The sequence below is a fragment of the Microtus oregoni genome, unplaced genomic scaffold (genome assembly GCF_018167655.1).
Source record: "Microtus oregoni isolate MIOR12 unplaced genomic scaffold, Mior012 000023F_ref0000262, whole genome shotgun sequence".
NCBI lineage: Eukaryota > Metazoa > Chordata > Mammalia > Rodentia > Cricetidae > Microtus > Microtus oregoni.
This window is the reverse complement of record NW_024543082.1, coordinates 2,287,791-2,300,266: the sequence shown is the minus strand read 5'-3', so window position 1 is coordinate 2,300,266 and position 12,476 is coordinate 2,287,791. Positions and strand designations below refer to the sequence as shown.

The window sequence follows — 12,476 nt, the reverse complement described above, 5'->3', positions numbered from 1 at the left end:
CCTCCCAGACCCCTTTGTTCTTTAGGATTCTCTATAGGTGTACAGATAACATTTTGACCACCTCTGCTGTTTGTTTTTGTTTTCTACCACAAACATTAAAGTTGTTTTTACAAGTGTTTAATGAGTTTCTAAGTTAATATTTCAGACAAGGAGTTAGAGGGTTCAATTATGTCTTTCACCCAACAAAATCATACCACGCATATGCCAATGGTCATCTATGTTGTTATTCTCTTTCCTCAAACTAATGCCATCAGAGATACCACAGGTAGAAACCTGAACTCTTTGCAGTCAAACGGATATTAACAACAATCCAACAGCAGTAAAAGCAGATGTTCTATGTTAAGTTAGCACATCAGCAGAGCGCCTAACCCAGTGCAACCCCAATCTTAGGAGTTGCTAAGCTTCTCCTAGATAGCATTTACCTCATGGCTCAAATCAGAAAGCCATAAAAGGGTAATTTTCCTGATGCTTCAGGGAGCAAATTAAATCTCATTTTTATTCATTAAATCACACTTTATCTTAGCACAAAACCATTATGTGAAGTCTATAATACTGTATCTTTAATAAAATTACTATTTTATGTGTATGAATGCTTTGCTCTGCATGTATATATGTGTGTCCCTAGTGCACATCAAGGACAGAAAACAGTGTTAGATGCCCTGGGATTGTAGTGACAGTTGTGAGCCACCATGTGAGTTCTGGGAATCCAACCTGGGTTCTCGGGAAGAGCATGGCTCTTTACTGCTGAGCCATACTGTAACTACCCAGCTTCCCTCCCTCCCTCCCCTTTATATCCCATCTTGTCCCAACTTGAGCTGTTATTTTTTGAGACAGTCTCACTATATAGACCAAGCTGGCCTTGAATTTACAAGTCTCCTATCTTTGCCCCTCAAATGCTGAGATTATAGGCATGCACTGCCATGCCCACTTACGACATTTTCGAAACTATTTTCTCTAAGTTATTTGTCACTAGAAATTAACTCCTTAAAGCTAAAGATTGTTTCTTTATGTATTTCCAGAATCAGACAGTTCAAACCATTTATCAGATATGGAAGATATAAATAAATTTTATTTCTGGCTACTCTGAACTCAAAACAATTACTTCAAAACAAAATATATAAACATATGATGGCACAATAATATGGCATATTAAATAATATTTGTAAATGAATCTTTAATATAAATCAATATAATTACATATTCATTCTTAACAACTAAATGCCTATCCAAAATGCACAAAGTAGATTCAGTTATTCAAAAAATTATTAGAGGCTAAAGATATGGTTCAGCTGTTAAGAGCACTTGTGGCTCTTCCCAAATCAGGTGAGATACACCCACATGTAACTTCAGCTCCAAGGTCTCCAATGCCTGACTTCCATCACAACTGTACTCACATGCACACAACCCTACATATAATTAAAAATAAAAATAATTAAAAAAAATAAAAAATAAAAAAATAATTTTTTAAAAAAATTATTAAAGAACGTTAAGTTTCTTGTATGTTCCACTCTCAATAATATGTATTTTTTAATAGATGCTTGTATATTAACTGTTAAACATATAAGTTACACTCAAACAACTGAAGATTCATTTTTGCTTTTCAAAATACAGAATAAAAAATTAAAAGTTGAGAACCAGGCAGTGGTGGCGCACGCATTTAATCTTTGCATTTGGGAGGCAGAGGCAGGTGGATCTCTCTGAATTCAGGGCCAGCCTGATCTGCGAGAGCTAGTTCCAGAATAGGCTCCAAGGCTACAGAGAAACCTTGTCTCGAGAAACAACAAACAAACAGTTGATTAATTTGGCAATTTTTTTTTTAATTTCTTCTATTTTTATTGTGGAAAATAAAATAGAAAAGATTCTCTTATTCCAAACCTTCCCGCCACCAACAAGCATTAGTTCATTGCTAACCCTGTTTTATTTTATCTTTTTAAAAAATTTTTATTGATTCTTTGGGAAACTCACTCATACACCCTCATCACTCTCATTTTCCAATCCTTCCATTTCCTCCCCCATTATGTCTGCCCCCAAAATAAAATAAAATAAAAAATATTTTTTAAGTCCAATTTGTGTTATCCATACACTTACTGGCGCACGCTCAGACCCTCACTGGCCTGCTCCTCTAGTAGAACTGAGTTGTTCCCCTCCTGCACCCTCACCAGAAGCCATCAAATGTGGTGAGCCACCCTCAGCATCCTTACCACACTTCCTCAAAATTCTCTTCGATGGGTTCCTGTTGTTTAGGCTGTTACCCTTTTTTTTGCAGTGAGGGGGAACTGAGAGGCAGGGGTTGTCACACAAGCCTTTCATGTCCCCCCTCTCTCAACTTTGTGTCTGCAACTGGAGATACCATTGCAGATGTAGTTCCCAAAAAAGTTTTTTTATTACGTGAAGAAGACTTAAGTTTCTTTTTATTTGAACAAAGGTTAATTCTAAGATGCTGGTATAGCTACTAAAAAAGTTAATTTATAATATACATGGTGAATTATTGCTCCCAATCTATTTAAGAAAAAAAAATGATTATAGGTAAACAGCTGTCAGATTAACAGAATTAACTATTTACACCTACAGCAGTCAATTTAGTGCCGCCTTTGGGAATTTACAAATAAAGCTCTTGGATGATGAGATGAAGAATTTGAAGGAAAACTGGGCAGTAGTGGCACATGCCTTTAATCTCAGTTCTTGTGAGACAGAGGCAGGCAGTGTCTGTGATTTTGAGGCCAGCCTGGTCTACACAGCTAGCCATGACTACACAATTGAGACTCTGCCTCTAACTAAACAAATAAATCTGCAGGTAATTTTCTTTGCAGAATAGCAGTCTGCACATAGTAAAGGATTCTCCTTTACAACGTGAGTTTGCTTCCTGTTAGATGTGCTTTAGTTCAAACTGAGAATCTTCTAGTAAACAGAGAGGTCTCACAACAGAGTAAATTAACTTGTGGTGCAGTATGCTCTTTCACTGAACAAATTCAAGCTGGAGTCAGTTATCTATCAGACTTACTAGGGAGGGGAAACAGAATCTGATGCTATATATCATCTTTGGCAATTCTAAACTCTAGATATAAACTATTTATAAACTGAGATCACTTTTAAACAACAGTATTTAAAGATCAATTATCAGCTATTTTAGGAAATAATTTTTTTGATTTTTGAGACAGGGTTTCTCTGTAGCTTTTTGGTTCCTGTCCTGGAACTAGCTCTTGTAGACCAGGCTGGCCTCTAACTCACAGAGATCCACCTGCCTCTGCCTCCCGAGTGCTGGGATTAAAGGCGTGCGCCACCACCGCCCAGCTTAGGAAATAATTTTTTTATTAAGTTTTCAGAACAAAAATCTGAATGCAAATAAAAATCACGAAGGGGTACTGGTGTATTCCTTTCAGGTTTTAAGTCTATGCTGAACGCATTACATTATGAATCCATATATAACTGCATTTTAAAACTTACCAGAGTTCTGCTGGATTCCCCACCGTACTCTCATCCTGAATTGCCGAGTACCATTTTGCTGAAGTCTTCTATTTAGTCTTGGGAAATTTTGCTTCTTTCCTTCTTTTCTATTCAGTTTGATAATATCATCTACAAAAGACGTAATGTCATAATTATTTTCATTTTTACACAATGAGTAAATTGCACAGTCTCATTTTATAGTAAATATATTCTCCTATACCCCCAACTTAGTCCCCATTATTATTATCTTAGCTTTTTCAGACAGCCTTAGTGTGTACTCCAGGCTGGTTTTGAACTTACTGTTATAGCTTAGGATACCTAGATTCCAATCCTCTTCCCTCATCCTAAGCTTCAACCGGCCGTTTTACTTGATGAAATGCTTGAGAAAAATTTCTCTAGTAAATGTTCCAATCAATAGATCTACCAACAAATGAGTTCTGCCAGGGAGACGGGACAGCAGGTAGATTCAGCTCAGCAGTAGTGTTTGCCTAGAACATATAAGGCTTTGGGTTCAAACCCCTGTACTACAAACATCAGGAAAATGTATACTCTTGTTCTTGGACATGGTGGCACATGCCTGTAATCCCAGGGAAACGAGGCAGAGGTAGGAGGATCAGGAGGAGTTCAAGGGCCAGCTTTGACTATATATAGAGTTTGAGGCAACTTTGGACTCTCAGAAAGACCCAACCAACCAACTCAAAAATAACAATAAAGACCTCAAAAGACATTTTTAAATTCACCCGAATTCAAAAACCACTTATTGGGTGTACACTTTATGCAATTAACTCACGTGTAAGTCTCCCATAAAGGAAACAACAGTATAAGACAGTCTTCATTCTCAATAGTTTCAATTTTTTATGGAAACAGGCATACAAATAGCAAGCAAAATTAACAAATATCATCATAAAGATATAGTACTCAGTTCTGTTCTTCTCTAGCAAAGTCATTCATAATTACTTCTTTCTATTCTGACCTAATTCTATATGCTTCATTATTCCAAGCACACTATCAAACCCCTCAGAATAATTCATAAACATCACACTTTAATACCACAGTGAACAATGTAAAGATGAGAAAACTAAATGTATTTCAAATTCTTACTCATTAAGTGTCAAAGGTTATCAGAAACAACAATATACTCATTCAAAAAAATATCTGGCGCCAGGGAGATGGCTCCACAAGTAAAGGTTACCTCCAAGCCTCCAGGCCTAATGGCCCAAGTTTATTACCATGGTCAAAGGAGAGAACTGATCCTCACAAGCTGTTCTCTGACTCACACACCCATACTGTGTTGTGCAACCCCAGAGCCAAAAAATATAAATGTTAAAGAAAAAGAACTATCCAAACTCAGCAGGATGTGGTGGCACACACTTGTAATCCTGGCATTTGACAGACTGAAGCCAAGAGGACTGCTGTTAACTCCTAGGCCAGCCTTGGCTACATAATGTCACTCTATCTCAACAAAGACAGAGAGGATGAAGAAGGGAAGGAAGGAAAAACCCTCCAGGACCTAAATCAAACCTTAATTGTGATGACGGAAAATGCAAGTAACTAAAGAAATTGCACTGTCAGAAACTTCCTACTAAAGCTAAAGGTTAGTTCCAATTGTTTTTCCAAATAATTTTAACCATAAAGATGTCAATATAATTACTTTTTCCTAAATCGGAGAAAGAAATACAAAAAACGGTAAGTATCATTTCTTATATGATTTACATTATTTCTCTCATACATTGTTCTCTGGCCTAAACACACACAACAACATGCACAAACAAGTACAAGTAATTTAAAGTACTTCAAAGTACGTTATTTGTCTTCTTGAGACCAATCTCCAACTGCAAAATAGCTTGCTAAATTTAAAAACACAAGGGCTGGAGGTGTAGCTCAGTGGTAGAATGTTCCTCTGTAAGCACTCCTAAGACCCTACCTTTGCTCTTCAATATCAATAAGATAAAAGACACTAAAAGCGCCTTTTTGTCTGCGGTGTCCTTGGACTACCAGAACCTTCATCTGGCGATGGATGGAGCTAGAGACAGAGACCCACGTTGGAGCACTGGACTGAGCTCCCAAGGTCCATATGAAAGCAGAAAGAGGGAGAACATGAGCAAGGAAGTCAGGACCACGAGGGGTGCGTCCACCCACTGAGACAGCAGGACTGATCACCAAGGCCAGTTGGACTGGAACTGATGGAGCATGTGATCAAACCAGACTCTGAGTGTGGCTGACGGTGGAGGCTGACGGAGAAGCCAAGGAAAATGGCACTGGGTTTTGATTCTACTGCATGGATGGGCTTTGTGGGAGCCTAGTCTGTTTGGATGCTCACCTTCCTGGACCTGGGGGAAACAGGGAGGACCTTGGACTTCCTATAGGGTAGGGAACCCTGACTGCTCCTTGGACTGGAGAGGGAGGGGGAGGGAAATGGGAGGAGGGAAGGAGGTGGAAATTTTCAATAAAAAATAAATAAATTTTAAAAAAGACACTAAAATCCATTTGTGTTAGTCACATTCCTTCATTGAAGAAAAATAATGAAAGGAAAAAGAAAATAGGAAGGTGTGTTATTTTTTCTGGGGGGGGGGGGTGTGATCATAATTTCAGAGGTTCCATTCAATCTGTGGACATTTGGCCCCTTTGTTTTTAGGTCTATAGTGACACAGAACATCGTGATGGAAGAGCATGGAGGGAAAGCTGACTGCCTCTGACATCCAGGAAAGGAGAAGAGGGCACTGCCCTTCATAGGCACACCTTTAGTAAGTAACCTGCCCCATCTCAGCCCTGCCTCTCCTAAATAACACACTCAGTTACGAACTTATAAAGTCAAATCCAGAGTAGCCATTGGCTTCATGACTCAATCACTTCTCACTAGCCCCACCAGCTGGGGAACTAAAGCTTCAACATAGAAGTCTTTTGAGAGATACTAAATCCTAACACTATGTTTAAAACAAAAGGTTTCATAAATATCAGATCTATGAACTTATAATTCTCATTGAGAAGAAAACAGGAAACATTGTTTTCCCTTAATAGTTTACTATTTATTTTCCAGTAGACATCTACAACCTCAAAGCTTTGAGAATATACCCAAACAATGAATCCGGTCAGAGGATTAAGGCAAAGAAGGTGTTGGCTTTGACTACTAGGGTAATTGTGTTACTTTTGAGATAAGGTCCCACTATATATCCCTGGCTGGCTTGGAACTCGGAGCTCTATCTCCCTCTATCTCCAAGTGCTGGCATTAAAGGCATGTGCCATACATATTGCCCAACATACCAGGGTAATTTTTACAAAGAGAATATACGACATAAATATAGCTGAAATTAATTTGAGACAAGGTCTTGCTTGTGGCCCAGGCCATCCTCAAACTCATGATCCTCTTGCCTCATCCTCCAGAGTGCTGGATGCTGGATTACTGGTGTGTAGCACAATTGTTGCCACAACTAAAAATTAAAAATAGAAAAACACTTCATTATCTAAGTCCTCAGACAAAATGTTTTGATTTGAAAAGAGAAAACGGCCTCTCCTACCCAATGAGTACACAGGGTAGGTATGAGAAGAAAAAAGAGGTGTAGCATGGAGGGACCAGGCTGCTTGTTGTTGGGGTTTTTGTCTCGCGCAGTACCCCTCAACTGTTTAGCCCAAAGAAAATCACACATAGGTCTCCATAAATTATAAAGCTGATTGGCCCATTAGCTCTAGCCTCTCACTGTCTAACTCTCACATCTTGATTAACCCATTTTTCTGATCTATGTTAGCCATGTGGCTCAGTATCTTTTTTCAGTGGGACAGATCACATCCTGCTGCTTTGGTGATTTGGGCAGGAGAGTGGGAGGAATCAACTACCTCCTTCCCAGAATTCTCCTGTTCCCATTACATCATGTCTACTTCCTGTCTGGTTTTCCTGCCTGTATTTCCTACCAGGCCAATCAGCGTTTATTTATAACATGATTGACAATACAGACAATTCTCCTGCACCAAAGACACACTACAACGAACTACTTAAAAGTTTTTTCTTTGGCTAGAGAATGGGTCAATAGTTAAGAGCACTTGCTGCTCTTCTAGAAAACTCAGGTTTAATTCCCGGCGACCACATAGCAGCTTGTAACCAGCTACAACTCAAGTTCCAGGGGATCCGACACCCTCTTCTGGTTTCCACAGGCACCAGGTACTCACATGGTATACAGACATTTGTAGGCAAAACATACACATAATTGTACGTGTGTGTGTGTGTGTGTCTGAGATAATTATAGTGCATTCAATTATTCTCACAACAATCTTATGAAAAAAGGGCTATAATATTAATTTTTAATTAAGAAGCTGAGTCAATGTCAGTTACGAGTTAACTTGGTAAATACTCTATAAGTTCTCATATAAATCCAGCAGAGCCACAAAAAAGAAAAAAAAAGGAAGGAGGGAGGGAGGAAAAGAGGGAGGAAAAAAAGAAAAGAAAGAAAACCAGACCTTTTTGGGAGGGGGGCAGGGACATGTGTCTCACTATGTATTCATGACTGGCCTAGACTATATAGACTAGGCTGGCCTCAAACTCTGAGATCTGCCTACCGCCACATCTCTGCTGGTATTACAGGTGTGTTTCATCACACCCAGGTGCAGATTCTAAGTTTTTGTAAACCTGGTAAGACAGCATCTCTAAGATTCTCACTAAAAGCAAAGCACCTGGAGGAGAGGATGGCCTCTCCTGAGAAAAAGACGGCTTGATCAGCTCTCCACACACTCTTTTTTCTACTCTAAAAGAACCAGCCCCCTTTAATTGATATCCTTATTATCAAACAAAACACACACAAATGGGGCTAGAGGGGTGGCTCTGTCAGTAAAATGCTTACCCAACAGGCATGAGGACCTGAGTTCAGATCCTCAGCTCTCCTATACAAAGCTGGGCTCTGTGTACAAGTCTGTAATCCCTGTAATAGGGAGGCAGACACAGGACCCCTGATACACGCTGGCCAGTCAGGTTAGGCAGATGGATGAGCTTCAGGCTCAGTTAGAGACCCTGACTCATAAAGGTAGAGACTGAAGATGACACCAGATGCCAACTTCTGGCATCCACATGCCTAGTACCTGCACATACATACACATACTAAAAACACAAGATGACTCAGTGAGCAAAAGCATGATGACATGGAGTTTAATCTCTGGAATCAAAGGCAGGAGAGAACCAACTGTGGTGATATTTGTGTTTTAACAAATAAAGCTTGCCTAAAGATCAGAGCACAGAGCTAAACCACTTGAGGCCAGGCAATGGTGGCGCACACCTTCAATCCCAAGACTCAGGAGACAGAAGCAGATGGATTTCTGTTAGTTCAAGGCCACCCTGGGCAATCCTGTCTAAAACAGAAACAGAGCTCACACAAAAGTGGTCCTAGCAGTTGGGATCCCATGTCTATAATCCCAGCACTAGGGAGACAGGAGTGATATGGCTGGGCGGAGAGAGGAACATAAGGTGGTAAGGGACTGCTCAGTGCAGTCTGAAGCAGTCCGTCTGAGGAGCAGTCAGAGAAGGCATTCTGAGGAAGGATCACCCTTTTGGTCTGAGCATTGGTAGAGGTGAGAACTCTAGTAGTTGGCCACTCTTTTTCTCTGATCCTTTAGTTTTCACCCCTATATCTGACTTTGGGTTTTTATTAATAACAATTAGAATACAGCTACAATCAACTATCTCTAGGTAATCACTGTCACCTTTCTTAGACTTTCATTTTTAATTCGGTGGGTATGAGATTGTTTGTGCATATGAGCACAGTGTCTATGGGTGCCAAAAGAGGGAATGGGATCCCTGGAACTGAGTTACAGGAAGTTGGGAGCCAAGTTGGCAAAAGTGGGTGCTATGAACCAAACTTTGGGTCACTGTAAGAACAGAATATGCTGCTGACCACGGGACAATCTCTCTAGCCCCCACCATCACCATTTTAGACAAAAAGCACTAACAAGTAATTTGTCCTTAGTCACTTGGTTAGAAGTGTCGGGAGCAGGGTCTCCCCGAAATAGTATGGCTCTAGATTACCTATCAATAAGAGCACAACATTTGTGAGGTTGTCAGGAAATTAAATGTGTATCATTTAGCCCACTGCCTAGCAGCCTGTAAGCATCCAGCATTTGTGATATGGATTCACGCCTTTTGCTCAAAAGCTGTCCCCACTTTCTTAGGAGTTCATTACTGATCAGCACTGTCATCAGAATAGATGCCAAACATATGCCTCCTAATCTTCTAATTCAAACCTAAGGTTCTGACTTGAGGCAACCCTAGACACCAAGAAAGAGTTCTCAACTGCTGATCAAAAACTTTCCAAATTAACAGAAGAGGTAAGCCGAATGTAAAGAATTAGCAAGCAAAAGAATGGTTCCAGGCACAGTATTACCCTAAATACCATCCTCAGAAAAGGTCACACCTGAATTCAGTAGTCAAAAAGGGGTGGCGGTGGGGAGAAAAGACCCAGGAAAAGAAAAAGCAGGCAGCACTGACTTTATCCATTGCCATAACTTGATTCTACAAAATGGAATTACTTTGGGACCAAACGGAAGGTTTCAGCGTTGGATCTGAATTTTTTTACAAAAATAAAAAAAAAACTATCATCATGCTTTTTCTTTTTAACGTAATCAACGGCATCCTTTTTATGTGTGCTGGACCCCTGGTTCTAACAGACGTTTTAGCAATCTGCGTACACCTCTGCCTCCCCGCTCCCAACTAGCTAACTTTGAGACCCGGCTAGGGAACGTGCTTCAGTAAACACCTAATCAAACACAGCAATAGGGTCCTGGCTTAACGAAGCTCACAGCGCCCGTTCCGGGACCGCGTCCCCGCCCCCTCCACGGCTTTCCCACGGGGGCGCCGGTTGAAAGTCGCCCAGGCCAGGCGCACGTCTAGGCACGGTCATGCCAGGCAAATCCTTGCTGTAGCCGCTGGCTTTAGCAGGTCGCAACCCTAACAGGCTTTTAAGACCCTTCAAAAGGAAAAGGCCGGTGGGGTGCGCACACGCCTAAGGGAAACCGTGGCCCGAGAGAGCTCGTACCGCGTGGGAAAAGGACAGCACTCGCCGTCCCTGCGGGCCGCGCGGCCCGACCAGTCCTCACCATGGCCCCTCCCTACCCCTCGGGGGTTGGGCAAGCCGGGGTCTCTCCTGCCCCACCTCGGGGGGTCCCCACCGGTGCCGCTCACGCGCGACCAAACCCTCCCGACAACCGCGACCAACCGCCCCTTCCCCCACCGAGACTCCCGCCCCCTCCCCCACCGCGACGCGGCCGCCCCGGCCCCTCACCCAGGGACATGTCGATTTTGTCGAGGTTCTCATTGCTGCGGGCTTTCGGCGGCGGGTTCGCCGTGGCTCCCACCAACCGGGTGCCGAACCGGTTCATGACTGGAGCTGCGGCGTCGGAGCAGTCAGCCGGGAAGGCCGGAGTCGCAGGCCCGCCGCCTCCCACTCACGCACGCAGACTAGCTGCAGCGCGGAGCGCGCACGCGCGCTGGCTGCGTCCTCCCCCGCCCATCCTCGGCGACGGGAGGGGAGGGGGGCTACCGAGACGAACCGCGGGCCAGAGCGGCCCACGCGGAACTGGCCCCTAGCGGCCCTTGCCGGCCGGGGGCTCCGCTCCAGAGCCGCAGCCTGTGGCGCCGTGCAGAGCGCTGTCCTAGCGCCTGGACGTTCCGCACCAGTGGCAGCGACTGGACCCGAGCGACTCCGGAACCGAGCCTGAAACACCAGCCCGGTCTTGCGTGTTCTTCTAGTCCCTCCTGCTGCGAAAAGACTCGGCACGCCCCTCTGCACTGCAGTCTCGGGAGGCTGGACAGACCCCCCGGAGTTCCCTCTTCCGCCAGCAAAAGCTGTGGTGACAATCTTGTGTCACCTTAACAATTAAAGTAAATGCTAATGTATCTGCACCACCTCTCAGTCGGTACTCTATAAATCTTTGGCACGGTGCTAGCTACCTTAGTAAGATCTCATCTTCCCGTGGAAGGGTAAGTACTTCTGTTTATTTAGTTGCATTTTTCTGTCGTTCAATTGAGTTGCGAGACGAATATATATTTTTCCCTAATCGTCTTTATTAGAAAATTTGATGTTTGCATTCCTGCTTAATAACTCGTTTTCCATTTACAAAACGTTATAGTCTGCCTTTTTTACCTCTTTTCTCACACAGCGCATTTGCGTAGAAGCGTGCATGTTATTCGCCGCGCCCCCCACACCTCAACAGCTCAAAACAATCTCAGACGTAGCTTAGCGTCAAATGTTGTCCTTGTAGAAATCTCTGCCACCATTTTCTTCACTTCCTCAAATTTCTTTAGTAGAGACCTGAGCCAGAGATTTATGCTAACCCAAAGTATCTAAAAACCACAGTAGCCTATGTTTAATTTAGTAATGTCACAATGCCATGTGGTTTGCGAATTCAACAACCGTGACACGTTTTACTATTTTTTGCTTGGGACTCCCATAACTTAAAATATCTCTTATCATGCACAGTTGCATATATAAGTATTGTATTTTCTAACTTTTTTCTGTTTTACTTTACCAACGGAAACCTAGTTATACCACATCTGCCTTTTCTAGTAAAGATTGTGATAGTTATTGATTTATCTTAAAAATAAAACTTCATGCTTTCTATATTTGAAGTATGGTTAAAAACAAAAGCCATCCCAAGTTATGATTCCAGCCAAAAGCTGTGTGTGTGTGTGTGTGTGTGTGTGTGTGTGTGATGAGCCACAGTAGTCTTAGCTCGAGGAAACATAAAATTTTTTTTTTTTTTGGTTTTTTCGAGACAGGGTTTCTCTGTGGCTTAAAATTTTCTTTTAAGACTTTAAGAAATACAATTCCTTATTCTCAGAAGTCAAGTTGGGCCAGGTGTGGTGTCCAACGCCTTTAATCCCAGCACTCTGGAGGCTGAGACAAGCGAATTTCTGTGAGTTGGAAGCCTGCCAGATCTAGTTAGTGAGTTCCAGGACAATCAGGGCTATGTAAAAGAGGCCCTGGCCCAAAACAACAAAAGTCAAGTTAGTTTTCTTTACTGTGGCAAAAATATAACTGCATATACTCAGTTAACAT

The 12,476-nt window shown here is 42.3% G+C and overlaps 2 protein-coding genes across 2 annotated transcripts in view; one reads left to right on the top strand and one right to left on the bottom strand.

Moving 5' to 3' along the window:
• Fyttd1 (forty-two-three domain containing 1) overlaps positions 1-10,960 on the bottom strand; it is a 33,387-nt gene extending 22,427 nt beyond the window's left edge. Inside the window, exons 1-2 of the mRNA XM_041672790.1 lie at positions 10,701-10,960; positions 3,445-3,573 (exon numbers count right to left, since the gene is read on the bottom strand). Of these exons, the coding sequence (XP_041528724.1) occupies positions 3,445-3,573; positions 10,701-10,797 (226 nt within the window). The 5' untranslated portion in view covers positions 10,798-10,960. The remainder of the gene's footprint in view (positions 1-3,444; positions 3,574-10,700) is intronic.
• A 17-nt stretch (positions 10,961-10,977) lies between these two features.
• The window catches only part of Rubcn (rubicon autophagy regulator), a 63,571-nt gene continuing 62,072 nt past the window's right edge, over positions 10,978-12,476 (top strand). The window contains exon 1 of the mRNA XM_041672787.1: positions 10,978-11,398. The gene's annotated coding sequence lies outside the window, so the exon portion shown is untranslated. The remainder of the gene's footprint in view (positions 11,399-12,476) is intronic.